This window comes from Salmo salar, chromosome ssa09 (genome assembly GCF_905237065.1).
Source record: "Salmo salar chromosome ssa09, Ssal_v3.1, whole genome shotgun sequence".
Lineage (NCBI taxonomy): Eukaryota > Metazoa > Chordata > Actinopteri > Salmoniformes > Salmonidae > Salmo > Salmo salar.
The window spans coordinates 66,383,530-66,400,463 of NC_059450.1; the positions used below are offsets into that span (position 1 = coordinate 66,383,530).

General features: G+C 43.1%; 1 protein-coding gene across 2 annotated transcripts in view; it reads left to right on the forward strand.

Annotated features, from left to right (window-relative positions):
• LOC106611642 (phospholipid-transporting ATPase ABCA1) overlaps positions 1-16,934 on the forward strand; it is a 47,287-nt gene that overhangs the window by 16,382 nt on the left and 13,971 nt on the right. For both annotated transcript variants that reach the window (XM_014212065.2, XM_014212064.2), the window contains 8 exons: positions 5,982-6,103; positions 7,093-7,290; positions 10,361-10,450; positions 13,665-13,908; positions 14,024-14,163; positions 14,306-14,422; positions 16,057-16,251; positions 16,706-16,911. In XM_014212065.2, the coding sequence (XP_014067540.1) occupies positions 5,982-6,103; positions 7,093-7,290; positions 10,361-10,450; positions 13,665-13,908; positions 14,024-14,163; positions 14,306-14,422; positions 16,057-16,251; positions 16,706-16,911 (1,312 nt within the window). The remainder of the gene's footprint in view (positions 1-5,981; positions 6,104-7,092; positions 7,291-10,360; positions 10,451-13,664; positions 13,909-14,023; positions 14,164-14,305; positions 14,423-16,056; positions 16,252-16,705; positions 16,912-16,934) is intronic.

Sequence of the window (16,934 nt, forward strand, 5' to 3'; positions counted from 1 at the left end):
CATATCTATCTCAATTACCTCGTACCCCTGCACATGTTTTACTTTTCAATTATTTCTCTATTTTCTTTCTCTCTGCATTGTTGGGAAGGGCCCGTAAGTAAGCATTTCACTGTTGGTCCACACTTGTTGTTTACGAAGCATGTGACAAATAAAATGTGATTTGATTTTCTAGTTTTGGATCCAATATATTTCAGGAAGGATCATCTTTTTGGTGTTCGGCAGGGCACACATTTTACAGATGGATTTTAACATGATATGTTGTAATATCTAGATTGATTGATCTCACATTTAACAATAAAGGTGTCAGCATACTTCAGTTTGGCTGGCGCCTCACTCGGCTAGGCGAACTGAACAAGTGTGCTCTCATACTCCTTTAAAAGACCTTCGCTTGAAAAACAAGAAAAAAGTGGCAATAGTACTGTTTGTCCATTTTGTAACCAATTCTCAAAATTGTCAGAATTTCATCTAAAATAATTAAAGAAATTGGTCATTAATTTTGACATTTTTGCAGAGGAGATCTTAGTCCCGCAATTTTACATCTAACTAAGATGTTTGGTGCAGTATTTCTCAATGAAAAAATGTGCATGAAAACGAGTCATCTCTTGTTGAATGACAACAAAGACATTATTTAAGAATCCCTACTGTTGACCAATCACAGACGAAGAAGGGGTGTAGACTTTGGCTCCGAACACTGGCTTGCCTCTAGAAAAGTGTCATGTGCCCGAGCAGCTGAAAAAATCCTCACCGAAGTCCAAAAACGAACGAAAACATCGCAAAATGTCATCATAATATATGCATGAACTCTTCTGAACTGTTTCGGCTGGGAAGCATGCGGACGCCGTAAGGATCATGAACTAGACCTAGGGCCACCAATGTTTTGTTAGACAGTCCTGTAAAAACCAAGCCCTTGGCTACAATGGCTTACCTCCAGAGAGGCTTTTCACAGGCATTCAACAGGAATTCACTAAAGCCTGTGAATGTCCCAATACAATAGACTGAAGGATTTGTCAGAGTAGATTAACTGAAAGGTGTCATGGGGGGATGGGGGTGGACTGTGACCAGTGGAGGAACATTGATTCAATTGACCTATCGCAAAATTCTAAAGCATGTTCATGGTTTGTTGCATATTGTTTTTGCTAATTTGTAACTCCTTTTGACATTTGTTTCTAATGATTTACAGGTGCGCATGTTTTAGACAGTTAAACAAGTCTGTCAGCTTTTGAAAAGGCCCCAGATTTTCAGAGCCCTTATTTGACCCCCACCCCCTCACCTCGTCTGTCTTCAAACGTCCATCTAGCCAGGGAGGGGGGTTAATGTTTCAGGAATCTGCCACCTCCTGGCCTTTTGTTCCCCCGACCCCCCACTGCCATCAGAACCCACTTCCAGCGTTTGTTCTTTGAAAGGGCCCAGGAGTTGAGGGAAGGAGCCAAGGAGGAGGGGGGGGGCAGTATCCCTACACATTGATATGGTACTGACCCTGTGAGCACAGATGTTGAAAAGACGTTGGCATTTGGTTCGTCCACCCTGGCCTTGATTTCAATGTCCATCCAGACCAAATCTGAACCCATCATGGACGTCTATATTTGGTTCAGTTTTGGTCTGGTTCACACCGGACTTGATTTGGCCCAAAAAAAGGTGTCTATGATTGGTTCAGATTTGGTCCGGACCGGCTTTGATGTGGCCCAAACATAGACATCTATGATTGGTTCAGATCCAATTTTGGACAGCATAGAACAGTTAAGTATAGTAAAGAAAATTTGAGTATAGTACACTAGATTACAGTATAGTGGAGCACAGCATAGTAGAGTACAGTATAATGTTCTATATTGTACTTTACTGTACTTTACTCTACTAAAGTACTTTACTGTACGGCATAGCACTCTATTGCACTCTTCTGTGCTCTATGTACTGTGAAACATATGAAACCGATGTGAAATGGCTAGTTAGTTAGCGGTGGTGCGCGCTAATAGCGTTTCAATCGGGTGACGTCACTCGCTCTGAGACCTTAAGTAGTTGTTCCCCTTGCTCTGCAAGGGCCGTGGCTTTTGTGGCGCGATGGGTAACGATGCTTCGTGGGTGTCAGTTGTTGATGTGTGCAGTGTCCCTGGTTCAAGCCCAGGTTGGGGCGAGGAGAGGGACGGAAGCTATACTGTTACACATAGACGTCTATGATTGGTTCAGATTTAGTCCAGTCCGACCAAATTTGGTCTTGTTTGGGGTGGAGCTGATTAGAATAATACCCAGCATGCTTTGCAAGTGTTCATTTTAACATTTACATTTAGTAATTTAGCAGACGCTCTTATCCAGAGCTACTTACAGTCAATGCATTCAGCTAAGGTTAGATAACAACCACATATCACAGTCAAAGCAAGTAAAACTTTGTGTTAAGAGTTCTGTTGGTTGTAACTTTAAACATAATCAATGCAAGTTTTAAGCTTTTGAAAAGGCTAATGTGTGATGGCAAAAATAAGTGTTCCTGTCACGATTACCAGGATCAGTAGAGAGGCAGAGTCAGGTGCAGGAGACAGAGGTCCGGAGTAATAGTGGGTTTTAATAGAAAATCCGGGAACAACACAAAAAGCCGAAAGGTAAAGGGCGCACATAAATTCAACTAGGGAAAACACGTTCCCAAAACAAAAGACGCACGGGGCGCAGCCCGGTAAATATATATAACAACGAGCGCAGCACTCACTCACAACTGTCCAGAGTTGACATAAAACAATCCCGCACGAAATCCTGAACTAAAAAGACACACTAAATGTTCCCACGGGGGGCCAGCACAGAAAAAACAAAATGTATGAAATAAATAACCTAACTAATGACAGACAAGAAACAGGTGCGGATCAGACAGACAAAACCAAAAGACACAGAAACATAGATCGGTGGCAGCTAGTAGGCCGGTGACGACGACCGCCGGGCGACGACGACCGCCGAGCGCCGCCCAACCGAGGAGGGGCGCCACCTTCTGTGGATACTGTGACAGTTCCACTCTGTAATATTGAATTGGCTCCATTTTCTTTTAATTGGAATAAAAATGTTTGAATGTGATATAATTCTTTCTTATTTGACATGTAGATACAAGTCTAGATACAAGTGATTACTGTTATAATCTCCACCCGGCACAGCCAGAAGAGGACTGGCCACCCCTCATAGCCTGGTTCCTCTAGGTTTCTTCATAGGTTTTGGTCTTTCTAGAGAGTTATTACTAGCCACCGTGCTTCTACACCTGCATTGCTTGATGTTTGGGGTTTTAGGCTGGGTTTCTCTACAGCACTTTGAGATATCAGCTGATGTAAGAAGGGCTATATAAATACATTTGATTTGATTTGAATTGATGTACAGCCGTAGAAAGTTAGAATTCTTTTTTATTTCAACGTCTGGAAAATACGTATTTTCAACTTTTATTCAGAACCGTCTTTTATATGTAATTTTGCTCGTAAACACCAGGTGTTCTCGTGTGTTTTTATTTTATCTGACCTAGTATTGAATCTGTGCTCTTTTTAAGATTATATTCTGGATTTTCTGTTTTTCTTAACTTTTAATATTGAATACTGCATTTAAATGCTAGTAAAATGAAGTGCATGCTCTTCAACCGATTGCTGCCCGCACCCGCCCGACTAGCATCACTACTCTAGACGGTTCTGACTACTCTAGACGGTTCTGAATATATGGACAACTACAAATACCTAGGTGTCTGGTTAGACTGTAAACTCTCCTTCCAGACTCACATTAAGCATCTCCAATCCAAAATTAAATCAAAAATTGGCTTCTTATTTCGCAACAAAGCCTCCTTCACTCATGCTGCCAAACATACCCTCGTAAAACTGACTATCCTACCGATCCTTGACTTCGGAGATGTCATTTACAAAATAGCCTCCAACACTCTACTCAGCAAACTGAAAGTAGTCTATCACAGTGCCATCCGTTTTGTCACCAAAGCCCCATATACTACCCACCACTGCGACCTGTATGCTCTCGTTGGCTGGCCCTCACTACATATTCGTCGCCAAAACCACTGGCTCCAGGTCATCTATAAGTCTTTGCTTGGTAAAGCCCTGTCTTATCTCAGCTCACTGGTCACCGTAGCAACACCCGTAGCATGCGCTCCAGCAGGTATATTTCACTGGTCATCCCCAAAGCCAACACTTCCTTTGGCCGCCTTTCCTTCCAGTTCTCTGCTGCCAATAACTGGAACGAATTGCAAAAATCACTGAAGCTGGAGTCTTATATCTCCCTCTCTAACTTTAAGCATCAGCTGTCAGAGCAGCTTACCGATCACTGTACCTTTACACAGCCAATCTGTAAATGGCACACCCAACTACCTAATCCCCATATTGTTATTTATCCTCTTGGTCTTTGCACCCTAGTATCTCTACTTGCACATCATCATCTGCACATCTATCACTCCAGTGTTAATGCTAAATTGTTATTATTTCGCCTCTATGGCCTATTTATTGCCTTACCTCCCTACTCTTCTACATTTGCACACACTGTACATAGATTTTTCTATTGTGTTTTTGACTGTATGTCTGTTTATGTGTAACTCTGTGTTGTTGTTTTTGCCGCACTGCTTTGCTTTATCTTGGCCAGGTCGCAGTTGTAAATGAGAACTTGTTCTCAACTGGGCCTACCTGGTTAAATAAAGGTGAAATATATATATATTTTTTAAAGTTAAGGACGAGCTTGCAAATAAGCATTTCACTGTACTGTTTACACCTGTTGTATCCTGTCCACATGACAAATGAACTTTGATTTGAGTTAGCAGACGATTTGCAGACGTTTTTTTTGTGTGAATGTCGTCACTGTGGTTGAAAGTGTGATGTGTGCACATGAGGTTGGTGTCACCTTAACTGGGGAGGATGGGCTCGTGGTAATGGCTGGAGCAGAATAAGTTGAATGGTATCAAATACATCAAACACATGGTTTCCAGGTGTTTGACGCCATTCGCTCCGTTTCAGACGTTATTATGAGCCGTCCTCCTCTCGGCAGCCTTCTGTGGATGTGTCACCTCATTCTCCACAGGTCTTTGTCAACGCTTGATTATTTCACTTCACACACAATGAATTATGGAAATGGTTGTAATCTGGCAATGGGCTACAGCAAGGTGTTTGGGGTTGATGTTGTTGAGGGATGTCATTGTTGAGGGAAAATGTACTTGATACGATTGTGATGTGTTGTTGTCTCACCTAGTTGAATGCACTAATTTTAAGTAGTTCTGGATAAGAGCGTCTGCTAAATGAATTAAAAGTTAAAGGCACCTCATTGAAATTATCAACAGCAATCAGATGTTACCAGGCAGCAAATGTGTGTATTGCTATTCTACTTCAGGGTTTGCCGTTTTGCCTTGGACATGTACAGAATTGTCCTAGCCTATGTTGTTGTCAGTATTTGCATAGAGAAACTCCTCTCCAGCCTCTGAAAAGCGATTCATGAAGCTACCTTTATGGGGAAGGGGGAAAGTATTCACCCGCTTTTGTTTGTGCCGCTGGAGCCACAGCGTAGTTGTTTGTTTAGATGTGTGTGTGTGTGTGTGTGGTCTGAGGAGGTATAACTTACTGTCCGGTAATTTGAACTTTAAAATACAAAAAGAAAGCTTATCCAAATAATCCGGCAATCGTTTTGTAGGGTTGGTCACCTGAGTAACTAGCAACCAATCACATGCAGCTCCATGACAATTGGGCAAAACAAAAGTTTGAATGAGGTTGAAAGCTAATACAGTACCCACAACTAAGGAAAATAGCATGATTTGGCAGAAGGAAAATCCAAAACTTGCTAAATAAGCCTACTACAATAGATCATTCCATCCAAGCACACACACACACACACACACACACACACACACACACACACACACACACACACACACACACACACACACACACACACACACACACACACACACACACACACACACACACCTAGTAATGTCAGGGCATAGGAGAGAGCTAGTTTGAACACGTTGTTGCGTTTATTTCCCACAGGATTCAAGCTGAAGGATTTCCTCCACGACAATGAGACCCTGTCCACTTTTCTTCTGCGAAACGCCTCCTTCTCGGAACACGCCATGCACCAGATCATTGAGGCCGACGTGAACTTGGAAAAGGTAAGAGGGAAAAAACACCCCCCTCCCAAAGTTCTATGAGGCATAGGCCTATCACTACGGTCAGTTCAGTCGATCATGGGCACTATTAGAAGCAGTGTAGTAGTTGCTGAACATTCCCATTCCCAGTAGCAGATATAGAACAGGTCAGTAGTGTTTCTGGGTTAGATTTGTTGGAGCACATGTGAGTTAATTAAGTCTGTGGCCCTTTATTTCAGGGACATAACCCTTTAGAGAAAGGACAGAGAGAGGGTAGAGATGTCTAAATGTCTACTGCTGTGTTTGAATGTGATGAAGCAGGGAATACACCAAAGGGCTACTGTAACCTTCACCACTGGAGAGTTTTTACTACAAGACATCCTCTTCCACTGTCTTTGTTCACTCCTCAAAAACATGAACAATATATATATATATATATATATATATATATATATATATATATATATATATATATATATATTTGTTTTCTTTCACAGTTTTAGAAACTGCCATCTGGTTTTTCCTATTCTCTTTTTTCAACCCATTAAAGATATTTTAAAGGTTCAAGGTCTCCTGTTATGATTTCCCGCTGTAGGCCTATGTGGAAATAATCTCAACAAGGCCTTATTCTTCAGCTAAATGGATTACAACAATTTGATAGTGACAATGCCCTCACATTACACACACAATCCAGCAGCAACATGAAGCAATGGGAATCTAGATACAGTATGTAAACAATTCAGGTCCTAATATTGCTCCGTGGTATCCAACCCCGAGATGACAACATGTGTACAACTCCAAAGTCACACGGCCTTATCCCATGTGTGTTTCTCAATTCTGTTCTTTCAGTACCCCCAAGATTACGTGTTTCAAATTTTTGTTCGAACCCTGCACGAGCACATCTGCTTAGATGAATGAAAAATGTGCAACTTTGGAGGGTTGAGAAATACTATTCTCTGCTTGTCTTTAGTCATTGCTACATTACCCATCGACCCTTCTCTCCTTCCCTCCAGGTGCTGATCAAAGGCTTCGGTGTCCACCTGAGGGACATGTGCAAAAGCAACGGCACCAGTGTGGAGGACTTTGTGACCATCACAGACAGCGAGGTGTCCAGTCTGGTCCAGGAGATCCTCTGCCGGTCCCCAGGCTCCTGGCTCAACCAAGCAGAAAGCCACTTCCTCAACAACCTGGACTTCCTCAAACCAATACGGGTAAACACAAATGGGCTCTAGGCCCATTTCATAATTCCATTCTTTTACTTTTTAGATTGTTGTGTATTGTTAGATATTACTGCACTGTTGGAGCTAGGAACACAAGCACTTTGCTGCACCCGCAATAACATCTGCTAAATATGTGTATGCGACCAATACAATTTGATTTGATTTGAGGTAGAAGTTAGCCACGAGACACTGATCTACAGTCAGATGGTCAGTTTTAGCATAGAAATGTCAGAAGATCCCATTACGAACTTTACACACCACATAAGAGATGTTCCTACCATCAGAGGTTTTCCACATATTTTCTAGGTTATTGCCACCCAGGGCTCAAAGACTTTTCTGTACCGCTGCCTCCGAGTCGAATGCCGTACTCCACGGACACGTAGAGCAAATCAAGTGCACCTATAGGCCTACGGCTGGCCAATCGAGCGCACAGCAAAGTTAATACTGTGATATTTCAAAACTTTAAAACCATGACGAGAGAGACTGTTAACAAATACAGCAAAGCTGTTTACATGTTTTATGTGGAATAGACACCGGCTGGGATGCGGTTTTAACAAATCAGCATTCAGGAGTAGACCCACCTGTTGTATAATTACACGAAGAAGCCATAAAATGTGCTTCAGCCAACACTGTAGCTGCAATGAATATCAAAGTGTTTCAAAAGGCCTATATTATTAGTATTAGCGGCTTGTATCTATTTGAATATCAAGGAGTATTTCACTTTCTCTGGTCATAAGATTAACAACATGAATTTGTGGATGAGGCAGAAATAATGTGGTGAGAATCGAGTTTCGCCATCAGCTGGAAGACCGTGTCCCCTTTGTGGTCACGGTCAGTCTCAGCAGAGCTGAGGGAAACTGAAACTGACCATTAGATGCAGGCCCCATTAGTCCAATAAAATAAAAATCATTATTTCAATGTTTGATCACTCAGCTGTGCCTCAGTCACAAGTAATACAACAACTGATCTATTACCGGTGTGATCATACCTTCATTTTTAAATGGTCTGAGAACAATAACATTGGCAGGGCAATTCAAGCATAGCCAATATGCGATGATAATGTATTGGGCCTATAATCTACTATAGCCTACTATAGCCTATAGCCTACTGCAGAAACCTGTTTTTAATAGGTTAATGTTGCATAGGATTATGTTTTCTAAGTCATGTTAAAAACAAATCTGAGCAGTAGATCTCGACTTGCATTTTGACCCAGAACAAATTTGTGACCACTGCAATAAAGGAATGAATGACTGATCTTTTGATGTTCTTGAAGAGACAATGCTACAGTTTTTCAACGTAGTGCTTCTCAATAGGAAAACAGTGCTTTTACAAAAGGTAGAAATATAATATTCCACAAATTACTTTGTCATTTCAGTGACAGGTATTTGTTTCAAAATGTTTGCCTTTTCAACAACGTATTTCCAGAGTTAATAGTTTCAAGTGCTCAGCATGTGCTTAAAAAGTAGCTAGAATTCATATGGGCCCAATATAGACTTGATCTCAATCAATGAAAAAAAAAAGCTTTTCTGGTGCTCCTAAATTTTATGTTGTGCTCCAATGCTACCAATAAACATTTTTTAATTTAGAGCTCTGTTGTCACCTGGCCACAGGGTCGTATAGCCATGGGTTACGTTGACATTTGTCTGGGGTTATTTAACGTGGCTTTGGGCAGACCCTATTGATCAGAACTCTAGTTGTTTTATGGCCCCTTCTAAAAATCTGCTGCTTCTAGAGGAGCTGTGAAACCAACGGAGGCCACCCAGCAAGGCGGGGACGGCCCAAATGAGTTGAACTGTATTTATCAGCAAATCAGAAACGTTCTCTGAGAGGGAGGGGATTGCAAAAAAAAATTTAAAAAATGCATGAAATATATTTTAAGGGCGCCAGCCAAACTGAAGCATGCTGACACCTTTAGGGACTTTGGAAAGGGGAACTTACCCCTCCCTCGTAGCTAGTTGATATAGTGGCGAGGATCAATTCTCATCACAACAGAGACCCAAAATACTGTCCCACCACAAAGCCCCCGTCCCATGGTTGTTTTTCTCCACTGAAGACCAGAGCCAGGTGACCTAATTCACTGACGTGCACAGTGCCGAGAACCAAACAAAGCGTAGGGGCCCGGGGAAAAGCAGAGGCTCAGAAAGAAGGGGGTAAGCGTAGGCGGAGGCATGTTGTTGCTTGTCCCTGTCGACCCAACTCTGGAGATACGTTTGAAAACGAACTGCCGTCAAATAGAGGATTTGGCCACAATCTTTAAACGTTAGTCATTCATGAGTATCACTTCTCTCTGAGTCATAGTTTACAAAGGTACATTTTAATTCGACACCTTCGCACCAGTGCAAGGGAAATATATCATTAACATCCTTGCAATATGGTAATTTTGCCCAGAGAGTAGACCATTCATTGAATTCCAACGGTCAGAAATTGCATGATCAAGTGTATCTTGTGTAATGTTGACAGCTTGTGAACAAGGTTCCAGGAAATCAGTCAGAGAAGTGTGCTTTGTTATATATAAAAGTGCTTAGGATTGTATCACCTTGTCATTCAGATACAGTATGACTGCCCACAATGATAAACATGGAAGAGTCTAGGGCAACGTGTTATTATGTGATCCCTGTCCCCATTTTGACATGCCACAGCGGTCAGTTTCCCTATTCATATGATAACAAACAGTGTGTTTGTGTCCTTCTTATGGTTACTGTTTTTGTAGCCTTTAGGGAACAAGACATGGTAAACAAGACGACAAGACATGCAGGGTGCTATTAAATCAAAAACGGTTCACAGGGTTTCCAAGAGCAGTTCAAAACATTGCTGTGAAGTTTCTTTTTCCGATGTCCATTCAGTGTTGCGGGGAGATTCAATAGCACACAACGCAAGCTAATAGTTTGTATGGGAAAATGACTGCATACTGTATAACCCTTATTGAAAGGGTCTTCCTGTGAAAATATGTGTTAGGAAGCTGTGGTGTGGGGGTGTTTTGTAACCGACAGACTGTCGCTGTCCGTCTTTTCGACTGTATGTGCGTGTGAATTGACACTTCTTCGCTCCTTCCCCCCTACAGAAAGATGTGAGGGCTGACCCTGAAGCTGTCCAGCAAGTGGCTGAGGCTACAGACAACCTTCTGGAGAGCCTGGGGTCCCTGGCCATTGAGGTGGGCATCACTCTCATCATTACACTAAACACATTTCTGACAGCTAGAAAGGTTTCTGCTACTGCTGCCTCATTTCCTAGCAGGCTCTCTCATGCATTGAAAATGGTTATGGTCTTACATTTGGTCATTACGGTTATTGAGGTTAACCTCGTCATTTAGAAGCATTATCAGTTGTTCGATGTGTCACCAGACGGAGACCCACAGAATAAGCCCCCTCGTAGCCAAGTGCATTTCCTGGTATTTTGTCCATTTTTTGTTTTATGTCAACCATAATGAGCTCCCCTACCTTGCATCAGCAGCGAAGCAGGTTACTCTTGGCAGGGCCACAGACAGAACCTTAGATGTATAGGATGAAAACATCAATGGAGTTTCTTTATCCCATCATTACAAGATGGCCGCCAAGAGCCCCCCTCCCCGACCTCATTTCCCCTGACTGTACTTCTTGCATCTGGTCTTCTTTGAAGTCCCACAGCATAAGGAAGTAGAGGCTGGACTAAAACTTTATGTAGTGTTTTTCTGCCCCCTTCAACTCCCTCCTGTTTGTTGCCTGATAACCTTCTGACCCAATTTGTTGGATTTGTTTGGAATTGTCCCCTAGACGTTTGAGCCACAGCTAAATGTCAAGGACAACTGTTTACCAATGTTCTAATGTGATGATAGTCAGACACATTTATATGTTTCAGTTTGAACAGGAGAATTTCTCTATTCTTGCTATTTTCTTGCTTTGTCAGTTCTACTCTCCTCCACAGTGGTAGAAAAAGGCCCTTGTAAGTGACTTGGCAGTAACTGTATAGGTATCCAGTGTCTCTGAGTCCAGATAGAAAAGCTCATTTTTTCCTTGGGAGATAGATGACTGGGAACAGCTGAACAAAGAGGAAAGGCTTTCTAAACAAGTTAGCGGGCTGGTCAGCATTTACCCAAAGGAAAATGTACTCAAGTTGACTGATTTACACTACGAGGTGAATGCATGCCCCTATGACAACCACCAGGAGGTTTTAAGACTCGCTCGACCTTACCCAAGTATGTTGGCTGTGTTTTCTCAACCAATCAGTGCTCTGTTGAATACTTTGGGGCAATTCCACAGTAACAGAGTGATGCTAAGACTCAGATTTGTGTCGCTTTAAAATGTACGCCAAACAAAAGCAATGATTGCATAGTTAAACGAACCATACAATTCTATGCACAATGACGACTTTTAATAATTTCCACCGAAAATTTCACAAAAAAACATTTGCTTGAAGAACAGTGCAGATGCAAAGTTTGGTAAGAGAATGACGGCACAAACAGCACAAACCGCCATTCTGTTACCAAACCTAGCACCTGCGCTGTTCTTAAAGTATATAGTTTTTTGTGAAATGTTCAGTCGCAGCATCATTCTGTTATTGTGGAATTACCCTTTACTTACAATAATAACATTTAATTAAATCAATCAATCAAATCAATAAGAACAACCCCTATAAGTATACCTTGATTCTTATGTTTGCAAACTAATACAGATGTAGGATCTTATTCTGAGCCAGTTTGCTACAGCAGGAACATAATCCTGCAGCTACAGGAAATGTGAATTATTAGGTGGATTATAATGAATGGACATTTTAGTAGGGGCTGATACATTTTTCGTGAGGGCAAATCAAGTCAGACATTTCTAAGTGTAAATTACAAACTATATACGCCTTTTTAAAACTCAAATACAGTACAAGTTAGCATTTCCTGCTGTGCATGAAAATTCTCAGCAACAAAAGAGTGATCAAATGAAGACCTTACATCTGTATGTTGCAGCTGCATACCCATGTCATAAGCTATGTATGAATGTTTATGTAGTGTTTATGAAGGCTCTTAACTAAACTAAAGTATGGTTTACAGTCTTTAGGGCAATTACATTTAAGAGTTTCTAAACAACCCCAGCATTCTGTAGACACAAACGTTGTTGTGCTTTGTTCCCTGCTAAGCCCAACAATGTATCTGAAGATGTCAAGAAACGCTGAGCCACTAAATATGACTTGTCCTGGTTTGGTGCATTACCCTGGGGTTATGTTGGGGTATGGCCCCTCCTACCTTAACCAACCCCCCGCAGACACCTCTAGAGGGGTCCAGAGCTGCTGTCATATGGTTATGACTGTTTGTGTGAGAGTTCAGTGTGTACAGCTGTTTCCCCCGCATCTCTCACGTACACACACACACACACACACACACACACACACACACACACACAGACACACACACACACACACACACACACACTCTCCATTCCCGGTGCGTTGCCGGGGCTAAATTGGAAGCATGTGACTGCCTTCTTGCTGATGTGGCCGGGCTGAGTCAGGTCCATCTGTACAGAGAGGAGGGAAGGGGAGGAGACAGAAGGGCCTGACTGGCATGTATGTAACCACATTGTCAACTAGACTCTGGGAGAGTCGCCAGTCGGTAACACCTCTCTCCTCCTCTGCCTCAGTGATGAATGACCGAGAGTCATCTTTTCCCCTCAAGCACTTATCTGGTTCTCTTAATCCTGACTTTCCTTGTTTCCTAATGCTGGGTGAGGATACAAGCGTTGAGAGAGAGAGCAAAATAAGGATAGAAAGAGAGTGAGAGAGAAGAGGGCAAACGTAGAATGGCAAATCTGCCACAAAAGATTCTAGCGTTTCTGTGCAGACATAAGAGTGTACATTTGTTAGTACTGTATTGTGTTAATGTTGTTACAAGGTGTTGAGCATTACGGGGAATTAGGACAGTTAGCACACAAGCTTTTCAGGCTTCTTGTGAGATCTGTTGTTGTGTTTTCAATGCTCCTAGTCTGCTCAGAGTCTCTCCCTTTTTATAATCCGGTATCAAAATCAAATTGTGACCAGAAATGCAAGGCAGCAAAATCAAGTTGTTGTAAAATGCTCTGGTAAGCCGAACTAAGAACCAAGGTAGCCAATAGCATAATAGATCAATAACGCATTAATAGACAAGGGGGTGTGATTTATGATGGTTTTTGCACGGCTGTATTGAGGTCATAGGTAGAAGGCGAAGCCTAAAGTATCAATCTGTTCACATACAGGAAGTAATTCCATCACATTGACAAGTTGCCTCATAACAATATGTATCCATGTCAACAAGCTGGTCTCGAATCACAATGAACTGCTCCAAGTCCAGGTCACAGTCCCACCTGCATCCTACAAGATGACCCCCTGACCCCATTTGCTAACATCACAACCCCTTGTGTCCAAATTAGCTGGCCAGCATGAAGAGTTGGAGCGACCTGCGTAACGAGATCATCTTCCTCACTGAGAACGCCACGTCCTCCCCCAGCCACATGTACCAGGCCGTGTCGCGCATCGTCTGCGGCCACCCCGAGGGCGGCGGACTAAAGATCAAGTCCCTCAACTGGTACGAGGACAGCAACTACAAGGCCCTGTTCGGCAACCACAACACAACCGACGGAGAGGAACCTATCTCTGCCTACGACAACGCATCCAGTAAGCAACTTCTTCTTCGTGGTTATCTATTCCCTGATTGCCAAAACTGTTTCGAGGATTGTTGTGACATCCTGGTCTAGACTGGACGTCATTGTTCCTTCTGTGACCCCTGCAGCTCCATACTGCAATGCAATGATGAGGAACATGGAGTCCAGCCCCGTATCCAGGATGATCTGGCAGGCCCTGAAGCCTCTGCTCATGGGCAAGATCCTATATACCCCTGTCACTCCCGCCACACAGAAGATCATCCACGAGGTGGGTATCAGTAATATTATACAGCTTAGTTACAGCATATTGTTGCACTTCATCCAGAGTTCATTTCGGCGTTAAGTAGTAGTTTTACTTTAGCTTGTCTTAAGCAGAACACTAACTGTCCCACTCTCACCCTCTTCCGCAGGTGAACAGAACGTTCCAGGAGCTGGGGGTCCTCAGAGAGCTGGGGGGCATGTGGGAGGAGGTGAGGCCCAAGGTCTGGACCTTCATGGAGAATAGCGAACAGATGGACCTAGTAAGGGTATGTCTGACTTATCTGTTGTCTCTACTACAGCCAACATCACACTTACACTTAGTGTACAAAACATTAGGAACACCTGCTCTTTCCATGACACAGACTGACCAGGTGAATCCAGGTGGAAGCTATGATCCCTTACTGATGTCACTTGTTAAATCCACATCAATCAGTGTAGATGAAGGGGAGGAGACAGGTTAAAGAAGGATTTTTAAGCCTTGAGACAACTGAAACATGGATTGCGTATGTGTGCCATTCTGAGGGTGAATGGGCAAGACCAGGGCTGTCAAACTTATTCCATGGAGGGCCTAGTGTTAAGACCCAGACAACCAGGTGAGGTTGTTCCTAATATTTGGTATACTCAAGGACCGAGCACGCCCTCATTCTCATCGACGGGGCTGTAGTGGAGCAGGTTGAGAGCTTCAAGTTCTTTGGCGTCCACATCACCAACAAACTAACATGGTCCAAGCACAACAAGACAGTTGTCAAGAGGGCACGACAAAACCTATTCCCCCTCAGGAGACTGAAAAGATTTGGCATGGGGCCAAGCTTCCTGCCATCCAGGACCTCTATACCAGGCGGTGTCTGAGGAAGGTCCTAAAAATTGTCAAAGACTCCAGCCACCCTAGTCATAGACTGTTCTCTCTGCTACCGCACAGCAAGCAGTACCGGAGCGCCAAGTCTAGGTCCAAAAGGCTTCTAAACAGCTTCTACCCACAAGCCACAAGCCATAAGACTCCTGAACATCTAATCAAATGGCTACCCAGACTAATTGCATTGCCCCCCCCCCCCTTTACGCTGCTGCTACTCTCTGTTATTATCTATGCGTAGTCACTTTAATAACTCTACCTAGATGTACATATTACCTCAATTACCTCGACTAACCGGTGGCCCCGCACATTGACTCTGTACTGGTTTACCATGCCCAAAGGGATATTCAATGTCTGCTTTTTCATTTTTCTTACCCAGTTCCTGCCCTTTGCGAGGCATTGATAAACCTCCCTGGTCTTTGTGGTTGAATCTGTGTTTGAAATTCACTGCTCGACTGAGGAACCTTACAGATAATTGTATGTGTGGGGTACAGAGATGAGGCAGTCATTTAAAAATCATGTTAAACACAATAATTGGACACAAAGTGAGTCCATGTAACTTATTATGTGATTTGTTTGGTACATTTTTACTCCTGAACTTATTTAGGCTTGCCATAACAATGGGGTTGAATACTTATTGACTCAAGACATTTCAGCTTTTCACATTTCCACTTTGACATTATGGGGTATTGTGTGTAAGCCAGTGACACAAAATCTCTATGTAATATATTTTAAATTCAGGCTGTAACACAACAAAATGTGGAAAAAGTCAAGGGGTGTGAATACTTTCTGAAGGCACTCTATGTTACCCTTGTAGGGCACCTTTGAAATTATTTTGGAATGGCATCAGTACATAGTAACTCAGAGACACACCCAGGACATGACACAGTAACATAGCAAAACAAGAAAATACATGATTATAAAGTAACGTGGTGGTAAGCAGCCATTTCAGATGGTCAACACTGGCATCTTGTGGAGGGATGCGGGACAGTGCCACAAAGTCCTCAGCTACTCACAGCTACTTTCCTGCTCTTCCTCCCTCTCTCCCAGACCCTACTGAAGAACAATGGAACCGCCAGGTTCTTCACCTCCCAACTGGCGGGCACAGAGTGGACCGTGGAGGATGTCTCCAACTTCCTGACCAAACATTCAGAGGACACACGTCCCCACGGCACCGCCTTCACCTGGAGGGAAGTCTTCAACGAGACGGACCAGGCCATCATGAGCATATCCCGCTTCATGGAGGTCAGTGTCTCTCTTTCTTCGCCTGTATGTCTGTCCGTTTGTCTCCGTCTTTGTCTGTGTCTTCTTTGTCTGTCTGTATCTCTTAGTCACTTTCTCAGTCCCAGAAAAAAAATCCCTTTCTGGTGAAATGGCGGGCCAGCACTACTGGCGGGCCAGCACCTTCTGCAATTAATTGCATCAAGTGAAACTGGACCAGAGCTTTGGTTCTGAAGGTTTTCATTCCAGTCATAGCCCTCTCTGAGGAAACAGTAGTCAGTGGCAGCCTCTGTATAAAGGGAAATTACAGATAAAAACACAGTTGGACCAGTTAGCTCTGAACTTGACGAACTCTCCATTTAAAGCCTCCCCATCCCACCTTTCAGCATGTGAATGGATCTGCTTCAATGGAAAACATCACACTCAGTAGTCTTGGAACAGATGAGGATAGGCCTTTAACGGATGTGTTTGTTTACAGTGTGTAAACCTGGATAAGATGGAGCCCGTGGCCAATGAGGAAAGGATGGTCAACAAATCCATGGCACTCCTGGACGACAGGAAGTTCTGGGCGGGGATCGTGTTTCCCGACATTGAGGCCAACAGCTCTGAACTGCCGGCCATTGTCAACTACAAGATCCGCATGGACATTGATAATGTGGAGCGCACCAACAAGATCAAAGACGGGTAATGTTGATTCAAAGCTTCCC